Genomic DNA, 24,448 nt, shown 5'->3' with positions numbered 1-24,448 from the left:
GGAAACTCTCCACCTTTCCCTCCCACCTACTCCAAAAAAATACATAATTTTCGGCACCCAAGTAACAGGCACAGAAGCAACCAGGCTCATAAGGGTTAATACTAGCTGCTTGTCTGAGTGGTGACCTAATTATTGCCATTCTTCACTCTTAGAGGTTACCTGACTACTCCACACATCAATACATTTCAAGATGTGATGTAAATGCAAACAAACACTCTTATGTTTGGAGTTAACACAGTCACAAGATCCCGTGTATCATGTGTTGGCAAGCACAGGAACCAACAGCAAATGACCCACCCTTAAACCTGACCGTTTGCTGTTAATCATTACAGGAGCGTTGCACTTTCCAGCCAGTACAATCAAAGCACGCGAGTTCTTTGAAAATCCCTACACGAGATGATTTCAGCCAAGATCAGCTCCTTCACAAGTCGTACAGATTTCAAGGTATGATGTCCTCCAGACGTATGAACAGAGGCAGTGGAATGCCTTGAAAACAAGTCAGTGGAAGGTTAAATGCAACACTGCAACGCTAAAACAAACCTCTGCCTTAAAAGCAGAAGGGGAGGCAGGAATGCCACAGTAACAATGAAGGCAGAGATGCACTGCATGTATACAGTCCCTCAGAGACGGGCTTTTCTGCACAAACACGTTCCCTAAAGCTTTTTTTTATGTTTGCAATATGTTTATAACCGTGAAGAAATTCAAGGTTAGAATAGCGCTGTGCCACCATATCATTAGTGCATCACTGGCTCCGCAGGGCTGACCCTCAACACCAAGCAGATGGGGAACTTCCAAGGGAAATCTGTGATACAGAAAAAATCTGGTGCAGAAAACGTGTGGGTGCTTCAAGAAACCACAGACTTTTGTCAAAGAATCAATAGGAAAGAGGTATAACTGAAAGAGGCTGCACTATCCGTGCTGCTCTCCTGTAAAGGACGATGTAAAACCGAGATCCTGGCTCTGTAGGATCAAAGTCCCACAGCCTTCTCTTGAGATCAGCTTGCTACTCTTCTGCCCTGGCTCCATTCTTGTTTAGGTCATTCCACTCTGCCTCCCCAAATTCCTTTCTGGAAGAAATCAAGTGTAAATACAGCCTGCAAAGTGTTTGCTGACTCCAGGAAATGGATACTACTGTATTCACAGATGATTTTAGAACTTTCCAGCCACTGCTTATCGATTTGAGCTCCGTTAACATAAATTGTAACAGCTCACCATTATTTTTTGAGTCCATAGTCACTGAAAATATTACACAAGAACTATAAGAAACGTTGCAGCACGAATGGACAGGTTTGATACACTTTTAACCCACATAAGCCCTTAGCAGGATCACTTTTATGACACTGTAAAGGAGGAAAGGAGAGAAAAAGGAAGAAGGCTCTCTCACTTGTAACCAAGGTCCATGTGCTGCATAGGGGTGCTCTTCTGTTGCAAATGCTCCTTCTACTCCCGTTGATACAAACGTGATTGCTGTGTCCCCTGTAATACTTTTATATGTAAAGTGCCGTCCATGTAAGAGCCTTCCCCTGGGGAATAAAACATGCGTGTGAATTGAAAGGCTGTGAGCAGCATTCAACAGACTGATGAAGATATATCACTGTAATATAGCACTATAGCTTCTGCCATCAGCATGGAAGCCATTTGAAGGCAGCGACTATTAATTTTTTTTAGGAATATATGACTGATTTGCTTCACAAAGCCCGTCACAAGTCTCCTTCTGAGGCAGGGAGCTCTCTTACCTCCCCCCTTGAACTCAGGGCCTTGTTTCAGAGCTGTATTAGCTCACCTCGGTCCCCTTGCACGCCTATCCCCACAACAAGGCACTGATGCATGCATGGGCAGGGCACTGCCAGCCTTTCAGAGAGATGAAAGCTGCAGGAGAGAATCCAGACTCCACATCATGTGGTAGGGTCTAAGCAGGCTCATCACTGGGACCAAACTTATCTACGGTGACAATGCCTAGTAATCCACTGCCCTGGTGCTTGACAAATGTAACCTGTGTTACTTACGCATTTCAATGAAATGGCTAGAAGATACACATACGTGATCATCTACAGAATCAATTCCCATTTTTTCATTCAGTGCTTTCCATGGGGAAAGCGATGCCTCTGGTATTTAGGCTCAGAGACTCTGCATACAAGCATGCCTCCAACATGCAACTGGGAAACGTTCAGGTAAGATATATGGCACCTAAGAACAGTCACAGCTGCCTGATGAGTTACTGCTGGTCAGCTGAGCTGTGGTAAGTGATCAGGACAGACTGTTCACACATTTGTAATGTAAAATAAAATATGTTTGCATTAACTGTCCCATTGGTTTCTCAACAGGCATAGGCAACCGTGCACCTGCTGCTGATAACTCTGATACCACAGGCACGTAACTCATTAAGCCAAAGTAACTCAATCACCTGCAACCGTTTGTCTTATGCTAATGACTACAACATTTGCCACAGGTATTTTTAAAAATAGCGCCGATTGAAACTGTGGACATCTAGAAAAGTCACTTACAGTGGTATGCACAGCCTGAACCTTCGAAAGATAAGGCATAGGGCGTACACACAATGTTCTGTCCTTTCATTCACCTAAGTGCCAGAATTTGACTAAAAACATACTTGCATGCATAAACTGACTGCAAACGGGCTTTGTACAAATACTTGTGTCTGAGTCCATAAGCCATAGTTAACAACTCAAGGGATTTCTTTGACAGAATATGATAAGACATCTCTTCTTTATCACAGTTGCCAGCATTAGACTAATAATAATAAAAGCATACTAATCCCGTCCTGTTTCAGCACTCAAAATACACTGGAGGACAAAAAAAGAATGAGAAACAGTCTTACCACGATGAACACACATGCAAAGAAACATCTGTTTTTAATGTGTTTTGGCAAAATTATCTCAACTCTGGCCTTTAAAGACTCATGGCATGCATGCCTGTATGGCGAAACAATGCCACAAGGCAAAAGCTGCGTGTTAGTAAAAGCTGAGGAGGAGGACGACCTCACTCACCTTAGACAGAGGGGAATCAGCGCTCCGGACTCCTGGTTGAACTTCAGGTGTACACTCTCCAGCTGTCTCGTGCGGATTAGCTCGTGAGGAATGATAGCTGCTGAGCTCTCGCTTTCTAAACTGTCCTTCCGGCTTCTGGGAGGAGAGACAAAACATGCATAGTTAGGGTCCCAGCGCTGTGTGCCATCGCTGCTGTGATTCAGATCGACTGTGCGAATGCTGAAGGACACAGGAGCAAACTGTTAGGAAGACGCATCTGTGTTTTCATCACCCCTACAGAGACGCAGCCTCCCGCAGACTACCAGCCCCAGCATGCAGCTCTTCACTCTCATTAGACAACCTAGGATATGAATTGGAGCCTCATCCCTTCCTAGCATACAAGAAAGAAAAAATCTGTGAAGAACTGGGGCAAAACTGCACTCTCCAAAGCCCAAACCGCTACAAAATAGCTTGGAAGAATTAGCAGGTATGCCGTCCCTCCCCCTTTTGCTCTATCTTCAGGTTATTTTAGGCAGTGGCCTGTGGGAAAGGGTCAAAAAGTCTCTTGTGCCCTTGCTGAGTACCTTTAAGGTCTGAGGCATGCCTACAATTCTCTCCAAATCGTTTCTTTCCACAGTTCACCCAAAAGGTTTTGAGAACTCTGTTTCCACCAGCATCAAATCAGCCACAAGATGGATTCTGCACGTGATGAGTAGGACATCTGCAGACTGCTTTCCCCTTGAAGCGGGGCTGCTTTAAGACAACGCAGCTTTGCTTCCTATTTATTCATCTCTGCAAGGCCAGCAGCATGTCATGGAGCTATGACTAAAGGTTATGTTGTTACATGATTAGGAACTTTGCCAGACAGAACCCTCCAGATAATCAAGCAGGTGTATCTCAAAATACTTGACCATAAACACTTTATATGTTCAAAGAGCAGTTACTTGATAGCCCAGAACAAAGAAGGCAGAACGCAGGATTTACAGTTTCTAAGGATGACACGTATTGATGCAATGTGCCTGAAAAGTGGCTTTTATTTTTGTGACCCGATGTTCCATGTTCACTTAGTAGAAGTAAGACTTTGTGAAGATTGTTTCCATACAAGAGAATCACCAGAGGAGGGGAACAGGGAAGGCAGGAGAGAGCTGAAAGATGCCACATAGCAGTGTGGTTCTATCTTGCCAGACAGACCAAAAACCAAACAAGGCTACCAGGCTGCAGCTGCACTTGGGAACACTGTTAAAACACGCCCAGATCCCTCCTCCACCCAAGCTGAGCCATCTTTAACGTACATCTGGAAAAACTGTAAAGAAACAGCTTGAACTTCGTGAGCTGACTTAGATCACACCTCTACTTGACTTTACATTTGGGTGTTGTCACAAAATTACTCCCATCCACCACACACATAGTAATATAGTTCAGAATGGCTTCCAAAGCAGATCAACCTCCACACTCTGCCCAGTCACCTAGTCCCAGGTGAGCCTTCCACCCAGACTGCTGAGCTGCTCCCTCTAAAAGGAGGGTACGAGCTCAACTCTTCTATCTCACCACGCCTTCCTGCAAAGAAACAGAAACGTGCAGAAAACAAACAAACAAACACAGGGCAGCTCATCTCATCTCATCTCCCTGCAAGATAAAAACTGTGAAACGTGTCCTGTGTTCTGCCTTTGCCACACACAAACTGTAATGGACTCAAGGACACAGGAGGTCAGGACCCAGTTTATGCACGGGGTGGGCTCTGGGCTGTCAGTCAGCCAAGTGTCAGGCTGGTGGGTTAACCCTGAGGCAGAGACACAACATGCTTTGTAGTCTATAGGTGGCACTTAAAGCTGTGTTTAATCTACTTCAGCAAACATTTTACAGCTCTTTGTAGGTGGGGTCTTCAAAGAGCGGAGTGGGCCAGCATTTCACAGGCTGATTACCTGAGAAGTGCACGGTTGATTAATGATCAGTTGACCTTAAGCTAAGCTTTGCCTGAACTTCCTTATCAGATCTTATATACACAGCAAGCTGTGGGAAAGTCAGCCTGTGGTCTACCGCTTCCAATCATTCATTTATCAATCCCTACTAAAAGGGTCAGCCATTAGCAACACATAGCTTTCAAGCCATAAGCTCGCACTTAAATGCAGTTGCAGAGTTTATGCACCCTGGAGCAGATCAGGAGTTACACAGCAACGCTTCTGCTACGGAAAGAGACGGTGCCCTCCTCACCTGGATTGCCTAAGTGCTCTGGGCACGTCTCCTACCACTGCATCGCAGGCAATAGGTGCTGTAGGTTCGTGTTGCAGCAGGACAGACTGCCGGAGGACAGTTCCCCAAAACCCCCGGCTCCAAACTCCTGGAGCTGAAGGTGGGTTTTTCAGTTTCCACCACGCGAGCCAGTGCAGCTGCCAGCACAATGGGGCTGCAGTCCTGAGGGGAAACAGCCTCCGGTTGTTAATGCAATAATAGGAATGACGACAATATTCTGCAGGCAAGGGGCAAAGCTTTCTAAATCTTATTAAAAACAGCAAACGCTGTTTGTCATTACACACTCAAGAGAAGATGTTGACTAATGTATAACTATCAAACGGAACTGTCATGACTTTAAGGCTGTCAATAATTATGACTTCACATTAATAAGTAACCAGCCCTTCTGTCAAAAAGGTGAAGGAGTGAAGCAAAATGGTAGTTAATTCTTTGAATGACATGAAATTATTAATCCTTTCCACAAAACTTTTCCAAAATAGTCACGGTCTCCGTGTTTCTTTTTTCCCTTTAGTGGAGCTCACACAGCCTCAGCTATTCAAAGTTAGGGGTGAAACCACAGGAGCAGAAAGTAAACCACCCTTCTAGCTAAACTACACATTTTTAAAGAGAGTTTGGGGGGGGGGAGCATTTCTGGACATGTTGTGGAAGAAGCATAACACGTCGAGAGGTGACGGTGCACCCCACTTGGCATGGGGTTGCAGCACCTACTTTCCGCCTCAGCAGAAATCGCCACCTCAGGGCCGAGAGGTGATCGGTCCCACCTCCCCAGCAAGGGACCCCAAAGCTCGCCGACCCAGCTGGGGCCCTGCTGTGCTTTTGTGAGTGTCCTGCAAACACGCTGGAAAGGTGGTGAGGGGGGGCACGGGGATCCCATGGCCTACATCCAGTCTGTGGACCAGTGGTCAGACCCACGCGGTGGCTGAGGCGAGGAAGTAGGCCCGCACGACCCACCGCTGCCTCCGCAGTTATTATATCCCGGGATATGCAACTTAATGAAAATAAAACAGACAAAAGCAAGATTTGAAGGGTATTTACAGGCTTACAGTTTGTAAATGGAGACGCTCAAGTGAAAGAAAGGTGCTTGAGGAAGACCACAAGTCTGCCTCTCAGACTCCGAGCATGTGCAGGGACTCTGCAAGACGCATTAAAATTCTCCCACTGGGAACGGAAATCCTTGTGCTGATTCTTCCAAAGGGTGATAGCCCAGATGGAGGGTCAGCAGGACTTGTAGGGTGTTATTAATAAGATTAGAGTTCACATTGTAACACACACTGCCATCCACAGCTTGTACGTTTCAGCCGTAGAAGAAAATTTAGAAAAAGTTTGCTTTCTAACACTAACATCCCTGGTTTTACGACTGTCAGTTACCCGTAAGCCTTTGCTTCCTCCGCCCCATCACCAAATAAATCAGCAGCAGAATTTGATGGAGTTTTATTTGTTATGACTAAGATCTAGCTGACTATCACGTAAAATGTTGCAAACTTTGTCTATTCCAGATTTAATACTTCATCCAACCCACACAAAAAAAAATCATGTTTCTCAGTGTCCAGAAAAAACAAGTCTGCAAAAGCCAGGGCTGCTGCATTAGGGAAAGCAGGAGATTTAAATGGAAGCAGCATGCCGGAAATGCCCCAGTTTAAGGACTGCACATCTAGTGTTTTGTGAAACTGGAGGGGAGTTGGAGGAGATTAAAGCGCATTTCCCACTGATTGGGAGCTTGTGGGAGGTGTAAATGTGGGCAGTTGTCAGATTAATTCTTTAGATGATTACATTCTTTTTGTTTCTTTAAAGCTGTTTGTAGTTGGGTTTGATGTCTCCTGTTCTGGGCAAGTGTATTGCTGCAGTTACCAAGGTGACTTTAGCTGACTTTCAACTATTTTTTCCAGCTTCGGTTTCTACCAGTAGTCTGCTTCTGGGCGGAGGAGAGAGGGAGGGAGGAAATTATGTTTGTTTTTGTTTTGTTTTTTAATTTTGTGAATGCTGATTAACACTTCATGAACTTAACCAAAGTCATACTTGATTTTTAAAGCAAAGTTTTAGGGAGAGGGGTGGTCAAGCTGTTGCAAAGGGGTCCAACGTGGACTGCAGCCTTCCCAGACCTCTGCCCACAGGGAGAAAGGGCCCGAGGAGACTACAGGTCCCAGCGTGCTGCACTCCTTCTCGATGGGAGCAGCCACACGCTGCAACCTGCAGCCTCCTGGGGGCCCTCTCCTTGTATTAAAGACGAGGGTGGCTGCAATCTGCTTAATTTTCTGCCAATTAGCAGCAGCCCTTGGGGATCCTGGAGAATGGCCAATGCAATCAGCGGGTTGCGCAAAGTTTGGATGTCCCCTCCTTATAAGTCATGTTTACGGCAGGCTCCTCTCGAGCAGTCCCCATGGCAGTTATTTTATGGGATTCAAGAATAACCAGATCGGATTAAGAAAGGTTTATTTATTCTTGCATTTGCATTCCGCTTGATGATCAGAGCGTTTGATCTCAGGGATCTGTCACTGAAGGAGGTCTCAATTCCCTTCCAAGCTCTGTCACTGACACGGAGCGTAATTCCTCGGCGTTTCCAAGTCACCACCCTGGGTACTGAACTCACAAAGGCCAGACTCTTGGAAGCTGTCCACGGCAGTGACTCTGTACGAGTGGGTGCCCACCGCATCGCTAACCCGACCTGCAGTCACCGCTCCTCGCTTCCTAAGTACAAACCCCAGCACCACGAGTTAGCAGGCACAGAGCAAGCTTACAGCAGCTGGGAAAGAAAGTCTGGCCTGCTTTTTTTCTTCCTTTCTCCCTTCCCAACTGGGGCTATTTCAAACTTCCTCACTCCCTAATGAAGATATGGTCAAAGATCACTTAAGCGTCGGCAATCTTCCAGTGTCTTTCCCACAGCTTCCCCTGAAGGGCAAACCAGCAGTTGTGGGAAAGAGCCCCGAGCATCTTGGCACACAGAGTTAGGGACACGTCACAGAGGCACGGAGGCAAGTGCCGAAGTGGGGAGGACGCTGCTGCACAGCTCCTGCTGTGGTCGCACGGAGCCAAGGCTCGCTGAGGCGCTCAGATCTGGGTGCTCACCATCCTGGTTCAACCGGACGGTAAAGATGCTCTGTGTGCGTTCCCTGGCGCAGAAGGGCTCCAAGGACAACGCCAGCAGCAACAATCTTCTTGCCGCTCACATATCCCTTTGGAAAGCTGCATAATAACTGCTGTCAGTGCTTGCAGGGGCCAGGCTGTTCCAGACCTACAGCTGAACTAGGACTGAGAGATTCAGGCTGTGCCACTGGCACCCTGCAGGCTCAAACAACTCTTGTGTGCATCAGGTTCCCTGCCTGTAAAACCGAGACATTTTTCCACGAAGGGGTGTTGCAAGGATTAAGTCAATGTTTGCAGAGCACTTCTGGATTCTCAGATGGGGAAAACTATGCAGAAGTGCAAATTACTAGCATGGTGACCATTCTGCACTTCTCCTGACACTGGTTTTCCAGCCATTCGCTTTTCTAGTTCGCAGACTTGTCACCCAGCACTCAGGCTCATGCTGAGAGACACTCCCTAAAGCACATTGCCTCCCCCCCTTCAGCATTCCTTACTCAAGCAAGACACCACTGAATGGTGTCTCGATGAGAGAGCATGCCTAAATAAGCAGGACTGGCTTGGAAACTTACAGCTTAGTGGTTGCAGAATCAGAAAGTCTAGCCAGAACTAGACAGTTTCAGAGAATGCTGCAATGCTCCCCTTTATGTAAAACGTTGCCTCCAAGAACTGAAGACAGGAAACCAGCTACACAGACAACAGCTCCCCTCCGCCCAAGTAAAGCAGCAAGCAAAACCTAGCGCGACTGGAAGAAGCAAAGTGCAGACTTGCCTCAAAGCAAATTCTACATCTTGATATCACCTTAAGAGCTTCCTCAGAAACGCTGCTCAGATGGAGCTCGTTAATTTGCATTAACCCAATGCTACGCACAGCGTTTACTGGAAGGAGGGGTCAGCACGCCCTACTTCCCGAGTCAAAGGGACTGCACGGAGAGCGGCCTCCGGTCTTGCAAGCGGCTGCACTCTTATTCACACGCTCCGAACCTGGCACTGCATCACACCGTGATCTCGGAGGACTTGTGGAGTGACACAACAACTCCCTCTTCCCACAAGGGAAGGGCACCAACCTGAGATGCTCAGGGTGCCCTGCTCCGGGAGGTCACGGCCAGGACGGTCCTGCCAGCCCCACCTGCCAGAGGCTCGCTCCCCGCTCTGTTTGCCAGGAACCTGCCTTCATTTCCCTGCGCAGCTGGAAACTGTTCAGGGCTGGATGGAATTAGCACACTGGCACAGAGCTACCATATGTTAAGGGATCCCTAGACTCAGCCTGTTTTTTTCTGCCGGGAAATTGAACGCAGATGGGATTTGAGGTCTTTGGGGCATCTGCTGTGGGCTCCTGGACAAATGACCACTGTGCATGAGTGGCCCGGGGGGGGACCAGAGCACGTTGCTGCCTGGGAAATCCCAGACAGAAATATGGGAACCATGCGTGAGCGGCCTGTTGAACCACACTGCTTCATCCTCCTCGACAAGAGGGAGAGTGATAAACTGTAAGGAGACGCTGGATAAACCTTGTGTTTTGTCAAATCGACGCAGCCTTGGGAGACCTTTTTCCACTACTCAAACCTCACCTTGAGACACCAGGGATGTGCGTGGGCACTACCTGAATCCTGGAACAATGAAGTGTAGCAATTACTGATAATTTTAGCCTCAACTTATGCAGCAATGCAGCTTGCTAGCTCTAGGTTTCTATTCCATGCCTCCGCTGACAGGAGCAGTAGAACTGAGTCAGCCAAGGGGCAGAAAAACATCACTTTCAGCAATGCTGTGTGATAAAGGGGACCCTTGAGGGGTGGAAAAGGTCAAGAATTCCCCTATCCCAACCCTGGCTCTCACCGCAACTGTGGCAAATTAACTCCTCTGTCCCCACGTGTAAAACGGGGATACTACTCCCCTACCTCACAGGACAGCACTGAACCAGTTGCCAGGAACTATTACAGACTCAGCCCTGGAATCTCCTACATTGAGAAATTAAACAGCGAACGGAGCGAGGCTTTGCAAGTGTCACTGATCTCTGACATCTGGAGCCTCCAGCCCACCGAGGTCTTAGCAGCACCAGTGTTTAGTCTGACATCTCAACGCTCCCTGTTGGGAACAGCTCGCAGCATCCAGCGACAGTGAATGTGCACACCAAGAGCCTGGGAGCATCGCCTTTTTGTGTCTCAACAGCACCTACCAAGCTGAGGGGTCCTAAGAAATAAATAACAAGCCACTGGCAAGTAGATTCAGATTCATACATGCCTCATTTTTCCAAGGTGTAATCAGGAATATTATGTTACCTATGGTCAAAATGATTAGTCATGTTTCCAAAGATTGATTTTCCTTTTTTTTTTTTTTTTTAAAATGCATACAAACTGATTTAATGGCTGCTTATGAACTGAGCTAACAGTCATTTGGAGAAACAGATGTCCAATGCAGTTTTAAGCATTAAGAGTGCCTTTATTCATATCCTTAGGAGAAAAAATGGCTACATAGTCTACAGTAATAACACTAATGAATCAAAGTGCTACAGCTGCCCAACAGGGTTTTGACAGAAACCAGCTTTTTTCTCAAAGGAACTTTTTTTTTTAGGATTCTGGGACAGTGAACAACTGCTAATATGAATGCTTAACATGTAAGTATGTGTCTTGCTGAATCAAGCCCTATCTGGAACCAAACAATGTGAGGATTTTGCATAAGCACCAAAAACTGTAACACCACAAAGATGGGGAAATTCACATGGAATCTGGATCTCCAAAATTTTATACAAATAAATATTCAAAAGTTTGAGTGTTTCTGACGCTATTTAGTGACACTGAATGCAGAACAGGTTGTCTGCTTTAAACCCTGACAGATTATTGCGTGTGGGTGGTAGGGTTAGGATAAAAGAAAGGGAAGAAAGCTACTATGAAAGCAGCCAGTGGCTGCAAATCTATGATAAATAAACAGCACATTCCTCTTCTGCACGAAGCCATTAGAGTCTATGTCAGCCTTTAACATCCTAATGTCAGCTGGGTGCAAATTTGACAGCCACGGGGTTCTGCGGTGCTCCCTATGGAAAATAGATTTGGAACAATCTGCCATGCCCCAACAGAGCGCTTCTGTCAGGTTCCTGAGGAGCCCCGAGTGCACCAGTTATTCACAGGACCCTTGCAACGAACCATGGGTTTGATATTTTATGGTCTGGTGTGTACAGTGCAGGATATGATTACACTCAAGCCTGGTTCCCATCAGCCAGCACCTCGTAATCGTTAACATATTTATCCTTGTGGTGCCTCAAGAAGATGACATTGTTATTAGTCCCATTTTATAGATTTAGAACTGAAGCTCAATAGCTGGATGACTTGCCTTTCATTACACAAGATTCATAGGGAAGGCCAGAACTGAGACCCAGCTCTACCAGGCCCAAGCAGGATTGCACCAGCAGGACTAGATCTATGTGCAGGGCTGTCCTTCTCAGGTGCCTCTAAGTCCTGTGACGTTACTGTATCTGCACTGGGTTTTGTCTTGCATGCCGCAGCCTTTGCAGTAGTGTCGTGGTTTAACACCGGCAGTTCCCCTTGGGGATTTGGATGGAGGTATACTACTCCATGCAAAAACTGAACTCCTAAGCTACATCCCCCTGCAACAGTGGGAGATAAGAGACTCCAGACCATGTACACGTGGTTAAGAGCAGGTTGTGAACCTTGCTCAAATGCTCATGCAGAGACAGTATATTGAGAAAGGCCAAGAGCTAGTAAGATCTTCCTCTGCTGCTTCATCTGTACCACACCATGCTGGAAAAAATGTTGACTAGTAAGTTTTCACTAAAATAAGGGTAATCATCAGGTCTGATTTAACTACAAGTTAGTTAGAAGTTATGAGTAAAGACTGCTTGACGGTACAAATCACCAATTTCATGAAGACAACGCATCAAACAAGTCCCATTGTATCTGTTACACGAACTGGAGAAGAAAAACCACTGCACAAATCGAAAAAGACCTTTTCCAAACTCCTCTAAAAGTAGTCAGGGAGGAGACAGAAAGGAGGTATTAGGACACACCGCTGTTTAAGTTGAGGAGATCAGATGTAAACCAGAGTGACCACCAGTAAGACACAGAGCAGCCTGATAGCTCTCTTTCTTTAACTGCATTGCTATTATGGAGAACCAGGCTAGCTATCAGCTTCCACAGCAGCAACCACAGACCTCAGAGCAATGTATTGATCTTCCAGGAGACAAACACTGGGAACCAGCCATTCCTACCATTCATGCTTCAGGGAGGACGGGCGTGCAGCTGCTACAGGTAAGAGAGCTTTGCTACAAAGGGTACTATCATGGATATGAAGCTCTGAATTTGACCTGCCTTCCTCTCTGTCTCAGAACAGCTAAAAGCTCAGGTAAATATTTGTGTGCTCCATCACAGACCTCTACTAATGTTTCAGCACTCTGTCTTGAGCACATCTCTGTTTATCATACCCTGAATGGCACACAGCTTTCTTATCTAAGCAACAACTGCCTCCCAGCATTGTGGCTTACCCATCGGCTGCCTCCCTGTCCTGATGAACACCCAAAATGTTTCTGGTCTCTCCCAGCTGCTGCAAACAGAGAGCTTTTACTGCCATGCAGATTTATGCAGGAGCCTGGCATCAGCGAGAAATCCTGCTCAGTACTTTTAAGGCTGGCAGTGATTGATTCTTGCAAATGAGATGATATCATCTGATTTTTTCAGTGGGGCCAATGGGACCAACCTTCAGGCAGAGAAGTACTACTCAGAATCAGAGTCAGGTAAGAATCTGGCTCCATATAATTACTACATATCAAAAATAACATTATTCCTAAAACAATACTAAAACCACCTGATACTATTTTTTTTGTAAGCACCAGTATCTCGTCTTACTTATTAGTACACAGTATCAGCGACTGACATAATACTTTCCCAAAGTACCCGGAAATATTTATATGCAAACTAAATCAGAGGTCACCCAGAAAATGGAACAAGAAAGGACATCAGAATCCTAATTAAGTAGGAGTAATATTTTTCCTGTGAAATGCTTGATCAAGAATGAAATTGGAATTGAAACAGAGCAGGGTGCTGCTCCTGCCTGGCACTACAGGAAAGAGCTGATTTCATGATGATCTTTATTCTTGAAGTGAGAAAGCACAAATGTGCACGGGAGACTAGGAAATACCAAGACAAAAAGAGTACCGCAAAGATACATGCCTTCTGCATCACTTAGATGAAAACATTATGATTGATGGAAGAGATTAAACTAGTTACCAGCCTAAAATGGAACGGGAAGAAACACAAAAAGGCTGAAGTGAAGATACTGCAGATGGCTTGAAACCACAGGTAATTTCCTATAGATTTGCTGAAGCCAAAATTTACAAATGAGGACAGATCTCCAGGCCCACCTAGTCCCACTTTACTCACCTGTTAGTGTACAGACCATTAGATAGGAGGGTGATAATTGGCAGGTGATTACTGACAGTACCTGCCTGCTTAGGCAAGACCAAAGTCACTTTAAAAATATCAATGTTTTAATCAAAAGGTTTCTAATTATGAGCTTGCAATCAAAACGTGCAGGCAAAAATATCAGCAAATGCTCATCTATGCCACCTCAGCACTGTTTGACAGTACATTTTATAGGGCTCAGTCCAGCCAACGGCAAGGGTCTGGAATTAGATGGTCTTTAAGGTCCCTTCCAACCCAAACCATCCTGATTCTTCCTTTGTCTTTGCCCTTTGCAAGTGTTTGCTATCATCTTTCTTCTCTGCCTGCCAAGCCTTTTCCCACCCAGCTGTGAGTTTTACAGTCTGAGCTCTGAGTATTCCTACTCCCATCACCTGAGAATGCATGACGAAACTTACGGTGCTCGGTCATGGTTCAACCCATTCTGTCTTTGTGCATTTATTGGAGGTAGAACAGGTTTGCTGTTAATCTCAAGCCCTCTCCGCAAAGTCTCCCTGATTTGTTCTGTATCTGCAAAGAGAATTTTTTTAGTGTGACTCAGAGTCCCAAGAAACATCATATAACACAAGGAGACACCAGCTTTTCTTAAAAGGCCTGTCTCTACGGTGTATTTCATCTAAACTCTTCCCCTTCAGAACGAAATAAAGAAATACTATGGGTGAATTCTTAACGGCCCTTCCTGCACCTTAGCAGTTATTTCACTTTATAAAAAGTCAGCTTGAATTCTCATGTTTTGGGCCGCAAGGTTATGTCAAGCAAGGAGAACTGAAAGCTTTTCCCAACGAGGAAATTCTGGGTAGTTTTGTACCCTTTCATAAAGGAGGTGTTTGCTGTACCTGAAGCTCTTGCAGAACCTCTTGACACAGCCAGCCTTCGTGCTGGAAGTCACTTTTCTCATTAGGCATAATAGGAGCTTGTTCCTTTACCAAATGAGTTCGAGGAGATCCTACAGTTTTTACAAATGGCTTCGTAAATCTGGTGATTCATTTACAACCAGATTCACAAGAAGAAAGTCATTTTATGCAGGGTAAACTTCAACCTCAAGCTCACGTGTGAAAATAAAATGCAAAATATGCAGCTCAGAGGCAGCGTTCTTGCTTTTTCATTTTCCTATGATGTTGATTGGCCAAATACTTTAACAGGATGCTTTCTTAACTTGCATAGAAGTTTCCTGATCTTTTCTGATAATTAGGTGGAGGAAAAAATATCCAAATGATTTCAAAATCTTTTGAAGGATATGACATACAAATATCATCTATGCCTGTCCCAGGCTTTTCATTTGCACAGCTGAGGAAGAATACTGTCTATTCTTTTTAGATCCAATGCGGTTCAAAATACATGCACAGAAGCCAGACAGATCTGTATATGCATATAGGGTTGTTTGTTTGTTTTAAAACATGGACTTAAAAACCGGATATCATAGACTTAAGATATTCTTAAGGAAAACATCATTAAGTCCAAGAAATCTCAAGCCCTCAAAATTTTATGTTACTTTGCCCATTTGAAAGATAGCAATTTCAAGCATGCTTAATGGCCACAACATCTGTACCCTGACACAGCATCTGACTGCAAAGGGGAACTCCAATGTATTCAATTTTTTTTCTTTCTAAAGTTCCGTATTTGCAAGATCCACTTGAGTTCAGCTACAGCAACATGCAGTGTCAGTCCAATGTGCCACCCAAGAAGCAAAAGACAAAGTTAAAAAGGAAACACAGCCTGGGAAAATGCAGTTGTGTCACCCTGCAGGTGCTAACAGTCCTGGTTTCACCCAGTTCGCAGTTTAACTTCGCAGATTTAGATTACAAATAGCCTAAAACCTGAAAGATGCATTTAGAGAAAACAATGCAAAGATCTCTTTCTCTATCTCCTGTCTTCCTCAAAGAGGCCACACCAAAATTCGTTTTGTTCCTGAGACACACTGAGCCTTCCAGCATAAGTGGTGATTTTTTTTTTTTTTAAATGAACCACACAACGCTGCCCAGACCAGTCAGAGAACAGGCCAAAAACCCATGACAGCAACTCAGCCCAGGTCCTCTTACCTTTCCCGGAGAGCCGCCGCGGCTGGGTCCCAATGCAAATGCTCCTGCTGTCTTCATCATCCTCGGGGGGCCGGCTGAGATCGTCCCAGGCACATTTGGCACTCACTCCACTCAGGTTTGAGCCATCTGTCTCAATCCCTTTATCGACTCTCTCCTGCTTGAAAAGATCCAAAACCCCACGACTTTTTTGGGTGTGACTTGACCCTGAGCTGGAACCCACCCTGGCTCCGTGCAGTGTGAGCACGGCTGCCATCAGCAGCTCCTACATCTCCCCCTCCGCTCTCCAGTACCTGTGCTTTGATATATCAGCTAAGGATGACCGGACATTGAGCCAAATCTGGCAGCTGATGTGAACTGGAACAACCTTCTTCATGGCAGGCTGAGCTGAACCCGTAGCCTTTCCTCCCTGCTCCACAGAAGTGGAAATGAGAGTTCTGGGGTATGGGTTCTGGGGTTGCTTCTACGTTAGCTCAAGTTGACACCCAAAGTATTTATATACTCCTATATGAAGCACAACTTCTCACTCTACCTGTTACATGCTACTGATAACAACCCCACGAATAACTGAGATCCCTTTCCAAACTCACCAAAGAGTCCCACAACAAAAAGTTCGCACAGAGACCCATTGTTCCCAGGAGTTCACCATTTGCAAACTGCCCATACAACAACTGCTTTTTACTGTGCTGGCCTGTTCAGTTAAGGACAGATGTGCGAGGAGACATCGGTCTACACGCAAGTGTCAAAGTCAAAAAACGCAAGCTCCCTCCCTTGCAAGGTGGACTTTCCAAGCATGTAACCACCATTTGGTGTCACACACCACCACCAAGCAGCTGGATGCTCCTGGACACCATGCATTTTTTCAAGGACACGTGTATCTGTTGCCAGCAAGACTGTCCCCTAAGCTGCACCCAAAACTTCCAGCAGACACCCACCTGCTAATGGGAACGGTCGTTACTCTGAATTTCCACCCATTTCCCACAAGGGGGTAATGTTGAGCTGAACAGACTTAGGGCTGGGTTACACCGAGGAAGGGCTGCTCATAACGCTGGTACCTCTACTGGCACCAAATAAATCCGGCTCGTTTTCCTCTGCTCTGTAGGGCTGTCAGTTCTCACACCACTCAGCGATCTGCATCTCACTACATACAGCTGGGTCACCTCAAAATACGCAGTAAGTCCCACTGCTCGCAGGGCAGAAACTTTGAAGATTTGAGGGAAGAGCAGAGCTGTGTCACACACCACAGGAACAGACCTTGCTGCTCGTTATTCCTAGCCTCGGGTCTGACCTTGCCACTGGAGTCAAGAGACCGTGGGAGCATTCAGTGCTTTGCAAGATCTGTTCCCCAAGAAGCAGTTTCCATGCTAAAACCCTCATACACTCCTCCCCCTGCCCAGCTGTAGCCACTGTACCCTATAAAGAGCATTGCTTGTTCTTGTGACCATCCAAGAGGGGATTTGAGCAGCTCAGAGATAAGCACGAGCACTCCGGGTGTGGTTGCACAGCATTTGAAGATGATGTAATTCACAGCGGCTGCAGTCCCACCCTCCTCCATGTGCTCCTACCCCTTCCCCTGAGCCAACTGACTTTTTTTTTCCAGCTTTTTCACCTTCCTGAACCGGCTCTCTGGCCCAAGAAGGGAGGCAGAGGCTTGTAGCGGGGGTTAAGACCACAGCAGTCCTGGCTTAGGTTTAAGTGTTCAAGAGACTGCCTTCCTTCCGTCTCTCTCCCTGGAAGAAGGCTACTTGCTGGGATCTTCCTCTGGCGTCAGGGGAAACTGGCTTCTATGAAAAAGTAATGGGAAAATCTGAGAAATAATACAGCTGCTGGAATTTTCTTTTGTTATATGCTAAACACAAAATTAGTTGTTTAGCCCAGAAATAGAAGTTGTGAAAAAACAAAAAACAAAAAACCCTGCATCTGATGCTACATATGCTAGCGATGCTCTAAGTGAGATTTCCCACGTGGCTCTTTGGGGAGCCCTCCACAGTGCTCTGGAAGGATCCAAATCAGCTGGGGATTTTGTCAGCATGGTTATTTTTCATTCCAGAGATTGGGAAGTGAAGGAGGGCCACCAAACTTGCCCTTGAGCAGGTAGGAAGGGCCCTGAGGACTCGAGCTGGACGTCTCTGCGATGTGCTGCTCCATCCCCGCAGCCAGAGGCCCCGCTCACAGCATGCAGCCTCAGGGAGGGGGAGAGGGATGTTCTGCAGCCCCTGTCTGCATCTCAGCTGGTTTGCAGAGCACTTCCTCGGGGGAAAGAAGTGCTGCTCTGCTGGCATCCCTTGGAGATCAAGGGGAGCTGATGGAAACGAGCTGGCCTAAGGCGGCCTGTGTTTGCAAGCACTGATGTCAAAGGGGGAGAAATAAAATGAAATAACCAACACAGGCTCTTGGTTTGGGGAAAGCAGTGCTTTCCCCCCTTCCTAGCCAGTGAAGATGTGCCTGGGCTGAGGGGCTGTTCTTCCTCCCATGAAAGGGCAGCCTGAGCAGGAGGTTGGAGGAGCCCAGGGCAAAGGAGGTTCAGCTTTTTCCTTCCTCAAAGAAAGGCTGTTTCTGTCCCATTTTCCTCTCAGCATGTGGGAGGGATGCTCTGAGGCTCTTCTAAGCCATTGATCCCTTTCTAAAGGAGCCAGAGCACTGCAGCGTGACCCGCAGAGCAGCAACCACAACTCAGGAAATTCAAATCAGCTTTATTCTCTTCTGAGATATCTGCTAAGACAGAGAATCAGCACAGAGCTGGGGACCAACAGGGACTGTTTGACAGCGCTGCCAGGGAAATCTGAACGGCCTACAGGGAAGCCTGGCTGCACAGAAAGCAGCCAGCGCTGCCACAGCGTTAATTGCTGACATCCTGGGATGACATCTTAGTTGGGATCCATTCTCAGCGACTTCGAACAGAAAGTACAGCTGCTGCTGCCAGGGCTGGGTTTAGGCCTCAACCAATTCCCACAAGAGACAAAGCAGCCTCACAACAAGCTCTGCCCGCGCCCTGGGAAGTCATTTTCTCTCCCCCCTCGCCTCCACCTATCTGCTGGTTGTGCCCTTCAGCTCCCACGTGCCGTGTAACACCACTAAAAATGCCAGGGGAATGACACTTTATCCTTTGCCCACTAATTGTGGGCAGGAGGGCTGGCCCAGCCCTGCCCACAGTCAGGTTTTGGGCTCTTTTCGGGACTTGTCCCTGCAGATTTTGCTCCGTGTCTCCCCGCAGTCTGTAGGAGCACGGCAGGAAGGAGCAGTGCGCACACCTGTGCACACTCATTGTTGAAAGAGCAAGAGAGAACAGAAACAGGAATGTTTTAATGTGAGGAAGTCCGGAAAGACCACAGACAGAGCAGCCGTCAGTGGCAGGACACGCTGGTGAGGCAGAAGTACTCTTTATTTGCCTTAACTTGCCTTGGCTGACTCAGATTCCAGTAAGCTGAGCCACTTCTCATTTACAGTAAATTGAAGAAAACCCTGTTATCGTGAGGAATCACCGCTGTTGCAGAGAACAGACAACACCCTCCAGGAGGGGAGAGGGCACACAGGCAAAATTCTGAAGAGCCTGAAAACTCTGTCGGACTTGCAGTCGTATTTGCTCCCACACTGTGGGACGTTTGCGGAACATTTTTTTCTCTCTCAGACTGGGGCTGTTATTTTGGATGAACAAACTCTTAAGAACAGTAAAAGTAGAATTTGGTTTCCTTCTTAAGCTTTCAAATTAAAAGATGCTGTGAGGCAACTGGGGGTAATCAGATACAGACACACAGCCCATAAGCAAACGCAAGAGCTCGTACAGAACGTGCACGTATGCACGTGCCTTCCCAGGCTACGCCATAAGTTCTCTGTTAAAGGGAAATACTCCGTGACTCGCTGAAACGAGGTCAGCACCACGCTGGATTTGCCTTGGACCCCTGCTCTCCAGTACCACAGCTCTGCTGAAGGGACACAGAACTGCTTCCCAAACACACGAATCGGCGGTAGGCCACGGGATGGTAATCCCTCCATAGAGGTCCTGATCTTATCTTTAAACTTGAGAAATTCCCAACTTCAGCTCTGAAGCAGAAGGTTTAATATACCTTCCTGCACGTATTACTAATAATGGCATGAGATGCTTTTGGCTCGCCATAATTTTTCAGATCATACAAACTACTTGGCCTCAAGTGACATCCTACAGGAATAAGCTACACTGTCGCATTTGCTATGAAATAAAAACTACTAGTTTTGATTTTTCTGCATCTTATTTCTCCTCATGTTTCCATATAAAACGAAGGAGGAAGTTCCTGCTCTACCATCTCTAAATTGGGTACCGTTCTATACTCTTCATCGTCTGTTTCCCTCCTGTCTAAAACATGCTACAAATCTTACTAATTGGTCTCATGCACGAGACCATGTTTTCTTGGCCTAGCTTCTCTAAATTTCTTCCTAAAGCCACCATCCACTGGGGGCAGAATACGAGCACTCTTGAACCACTTCTGAGCCGGCAAACAGAGTCTCTAAGACTGTTCTGAGATTATTGCAAAAATTTAGAAGATCACAGCACCTTTACAGAAAATAATAAAACTGGTTTATGCCATTAAACCAATTCTCCCTGGCTACTATAAAATACATGATGTTTTAATGGCTACTACAAAAGACATGATGTTTTATTAACTAAAGACATACTTGCAGATGTGGGTCAATTTCAAATATCGTTTCTCCTCTTCGCATATCTGTTATCAGCCAGGGTCCTCCAGCTCTACAAAGAAAGAAAGGCAATGAAGCAAACATGGTTTAGCTAGTGACGAAAGCCCTCCAGGACCTAACCGTTACCTGCCTAGTGTCTGGCACCACCAAGTCTTGCAGGGCAGTCCAGACTGATGCAGGCTATCCCCTGTGTGGACCCACTTACTCATACAAGACTGAGCTGTGCTTTACAGGTAGCAACTGGGACTGAGAAGTCCAGCGTAACCTGGTATATGAGATATAGGCATATGAGAGATCAGCAAGGCATGGGGTCAAGATTTATACCTCTCCTAAGTATCTGAAGATGCAGCCGGGTCCCAATGGGACTTCCCTTTTTGCTGAGATCAGCAGTCATGTTCAGCACCATAAAAAGCTTATTGCTCTGATGAATATCCTCACAATAGACATTTTTCCCAGATGGTACTTAATGGCTGAGTACTCAGATGGTTCAGTGCAATCCCTGTTTTCGCTAGCAATGAAAGTTGGAAGGGTCAGGATGTACCACAACAAAGGTGATAGAAAGCAGATTACTGTGAAGATGAACTACTTGGGGACTTGACTTTGGGTCACAGTGCACCCAGGCCGTAGAAATCCGCCTCAGAACAAGCTTTTCATTTGAAATAAAAACTGAAGTCTTGTGAAATCACCACAGAGTTGTTTTTCTTTTTTTTTCTTTTTTTCATGAGATACTTTGTTATTGCAGTCAAAAGCCCCCTCCTCTGGCTCTGCCTGTGTTAGGCTCCCAAAGCACTTGCAGTCAGACCAATAAAGGTTAATATTTTATAGGTTTTCGAAGGCATCGGTAGCTACTCTTTTTTCACATCACTTTGGAAGCTGTTAATTTGTAACTGCAGAAGTGCCATCTGCTTCAGCTCCTCACTGGGATGCAAGAGCCTTTTACCCTAACTCCGTATCAGCAGCCCAGAAGTTTGCAGCTTTGCCTTTGAATCAGACACATTTCTGGATTTCATTTTATCTTTGGAAAGGTGCTTGTGCCACAGCACAAAAGCCAAAAACTAACATGAAAACAGACTGGGGAGAGGGGTGCTACATCTGCATTGGTTTAGAGGAGTCAAGGGAGCTGCAGACAGTGTTTATTGTCTTGGGGTCCCAGAAACAAAGCTTGCAGATGGACAAATTCCCTCTTCTCTAGGGCAATCACATGAATTATTTGCACTTGTGCCTAAATGGAAAAAGTTCAAGTTTAAGAAATTCAGCAGCAAAGGCTATACTCTTCCAAATAATCAATCAATTAAAGCCCGCTGTGGCACTATAGAGTGTACTATTGTGCCCAGGAGCACATATTCAAAGCTATTTTGTTTAAAATGTTTTGAGCTACTACCACACTGCAATAATCTCAAAATATAAGAGGAAAACATTTAAAGCAAATGCCTGCAAGTCAAAAGTTTGGTTGCAACCTGGCAACAAATAAAGCATCAACATAGCATGTAACATTTAAAATCCATCTCCTCCTTGACCCAACAATATCTTTGTTTTGCCAAGGAAGAAATAACAGAATGAACTTCACTTCCATGAACACTCTTTCTGCTGCAAATTGACCGTTCAAGACAGAGTGATTTTCTCACTTTCAGACAGCACCCAAGCTTTTGCTAGGCACTCTAAGTCAGACCCTCACTTCCCTTTCTCTTGAACTACTCAGAGAGGTCACCAGTAACAGTTGTTCTGGCTCCTTCAGGAAGAACCAAAGGGAAAATGCTGCAGGTGTAAAAGACAGGAAATTTAGCTTTTAAAAGCTCATTGTGTTCCACCCTGAACATGTGGGCTTCCACATGCATTAATTTGCCATCTAAGCATCTGTGTGTGAACAGATTTGCAATGAATTCCCATCTCTAGCTACAGCATGGGATTAAATAAGTTCCGTCAACCAGTTAAAGATTGTTGATAAAAACAAACAACTGAATTGTTCTCTGTCAGTACGCTCCTCTGGATGGGGCTACACGAGCACTTACACTGGCACAGTCCGAAGCAGCTCCAAGATCCCTTGCCCGTTCCATTGTTGAGCTGCATGCAGTTCCTCAGTGCAAACCCCAACAATCTGGAATAAATAAAAACAGAGATGGGAATTGTGTGAAAACTGTAAAGAACATGGTGCTGGATCAAATTGTATAGATAGAGAGAAGCACCATTCCTTTGACCTAATGAGACAAGTGAGGACAAATGGAGCCTGAGACAACAGAGAGATTCTGCAATTCCTTATGCCCCCTCAGTATCATGTGAAGTGCCCTGGCATGTAGCGTTTAACGTCGCATGGAGTGTGTGAGTGTGTGAATTAAATAAGAGGAGGGCCTGGTGAAAAATCAGAGCTTACTGGTCTGTTGTCAGACTTCAATCTAGTCCACACAAGAGAAACCAAGCCAGGACAGGTTAGGGTCTGAGTACATGCAGAACACTGTGCTGTTGGCCAATTGCTAGGAGCAAAAGCGATAACAAACCAGCAATTTCTATCAGGCAGGAAACTCACTGCCACAAAGGAAGGCTTTGGTGCTCATGAATCCTTGACCGACTCCATTTGCTGACCGGTTAAATCTCACCTACCACCATAAAGTAAAGCTGCTAACATAACGCATAATCCACTCTGCACTGCAGTCAACTGCAGACTTCTGCCTTCCTGCGTAATGCAGGATGTGTTTGCTCTTCAGGATGGGATCTACCACACTGAACAATACCAGATATCCCTCTCACAGCAGCTGAGATCAGACGCTTCAAATGAAGGGGTGAAATATTCTTCACTTGACAGAGAAAGGCAGTTGTTTTTTATTTTTTCCTTGATCCATCAACCACTGGCTTGTGCTTTGGAGCACAGTGATTCACCCCCTGGGATGAGAAAAGATTTTAGCCATGGACTTCTGCTTTGTCTCTCAAGACTTCTTTCCTAATGACATTGAATTTTTGGTCAGAATCTGTTCAAGTGGTGCTTTATCAGAGAACAGGAAAATTGAAAACTTAAGTCCTGTAGAGCAGTAAGCAGGAGTACACGATGTGCCTTTACTGCCAGCGAGTACCTGCACTGACCGAGATCTGCGTGGAAACCTGTCAGCATGTACGCACACTTCTGCACCCTACCTCCTCTGCCCCTCGCAGAGCTCACTTTCTCAGGACCCAGCCCTTGGGAACTCACTTCATCCCCACCCACCTCCCAGGCTTCCTCTGTGAACAGCCTGAATCACCCTCCCTTCAGCACACCCCTCCCTGGGCCTTTACTCACTAATTACATGCAAACAGCAAGACTCTAAACAGGAAATTATTTTGTGTTCATTCTTTTCTTCTTGCAATCATTTATCCTCATGGGTCAAACGAAATCCATAACAACGAGCATCAAACAAACAAAGGGGAAAAACAAGTCAACTGTATGTGCTGCAGAAGACTGGAGGCCAAGAGCCTCAGGATGCAACAAGCTGACTCTCCTTTGATCCTGAACAGCTGGGCACTAAAGAAGGGATGCAGACCAATGCAACACTAACTGGGGAGTCAGCCAGGAATCACCCTGCTTAGCTTGACTCTCTACTTCTGCTTCCAGATCCTACAGTTCACCTTTTACTGATTAACCCCACACCCATCTCTTTCCCGTTGATACAACACAGACTTTTGGGCAAAATGGAAGTTTCAGGAAAGCCTTTGCCCTTGCTCAGCAGTTGCCTTGTGCAGGTCTGTGATAATGGAGCTTCCCTTTATGCGCTGCAACTACAGCCAAGCACAAATGGAAGCAAACAGAAGCTTAAACTGTAAAATACAGACACTTGCATTCTCCCACATGGCTGAAGCTTCTCCACAGAGCAGGGAAAAATCACCAGTTGGTGTCAACTATGCTAGCTCGTTCGCTAAGGTTAGTAAGTCCACATGTAATTTTTAAAAGTTCAAAGCAGCCCTTGTCCAAGAGAAGCTTGGACACCACTGAGAAAATGGAGCCTGGGACAGCAAGCAAACCTGTTTGGCCAAGGAAC

The 24,448-nt window shown here is 46.0% G+C and overlaps 1 protein-coding gene across 2 annotated transcripts in view; it reads right to left on the bottom strand.

Annotated features, from left to right (window-relative positions):
* The window catches only part of SUFU (SUFU negative regulator of hedgehog signaling), an 84,076-nt gene that overhangs the window by 15,399 nt on the left and 44,229 nt on the right, over positions 1 to 24,448 (bottom strand). Inside the window, exons 5-10 of one of the 2 annotated variants that reach the window (XM_083844809.1) lie at positions 22,457 to 22,542; positions 20,427 to 20,499; positions 15,780 to 15,936; positions 14,139 to 14,250; positions 3,006 to 3,140; positions 1,385 to 1,523 (exon numbers count right to left, since the gene is read on the bottom strand). In XM_083844809.1, coding sequence (XP_083700935.1) covers positions 1,385 to 1,523; positions 3,006 to 3,140; positions 14,139 to 14,250; positions 15,780 to 15,936; positions 20,427 to 20,499; positions 22,457 to 22,542 — 702 coding nt within the window. The remainder of the gene's footprint in view (positions 1 to 1,384; positions 1,524 to 3,005; positions 3,141 to 14,138; positions 14,251 to 15,779; positions 15,937 to 20,426; positions 20,500 to 22,456; positions 22,543 to 24,448) is intronic. The other variant, XM_083844810.1, reaches the window with a different exon arrangement.

Source organism: Anser anser (assembly GCF_964211835.1).
Source record: "Anser anser genome assembly, chromosome: 7".
Lineage (NCBI taxonomy): Eukaryota > Metazoa > Chordata > Aves > Anseriformes > Anatidae > Anser > Anser anser.
This window is presented reverse-complemented; position numbering and strand designations above follow the sequence as displayed.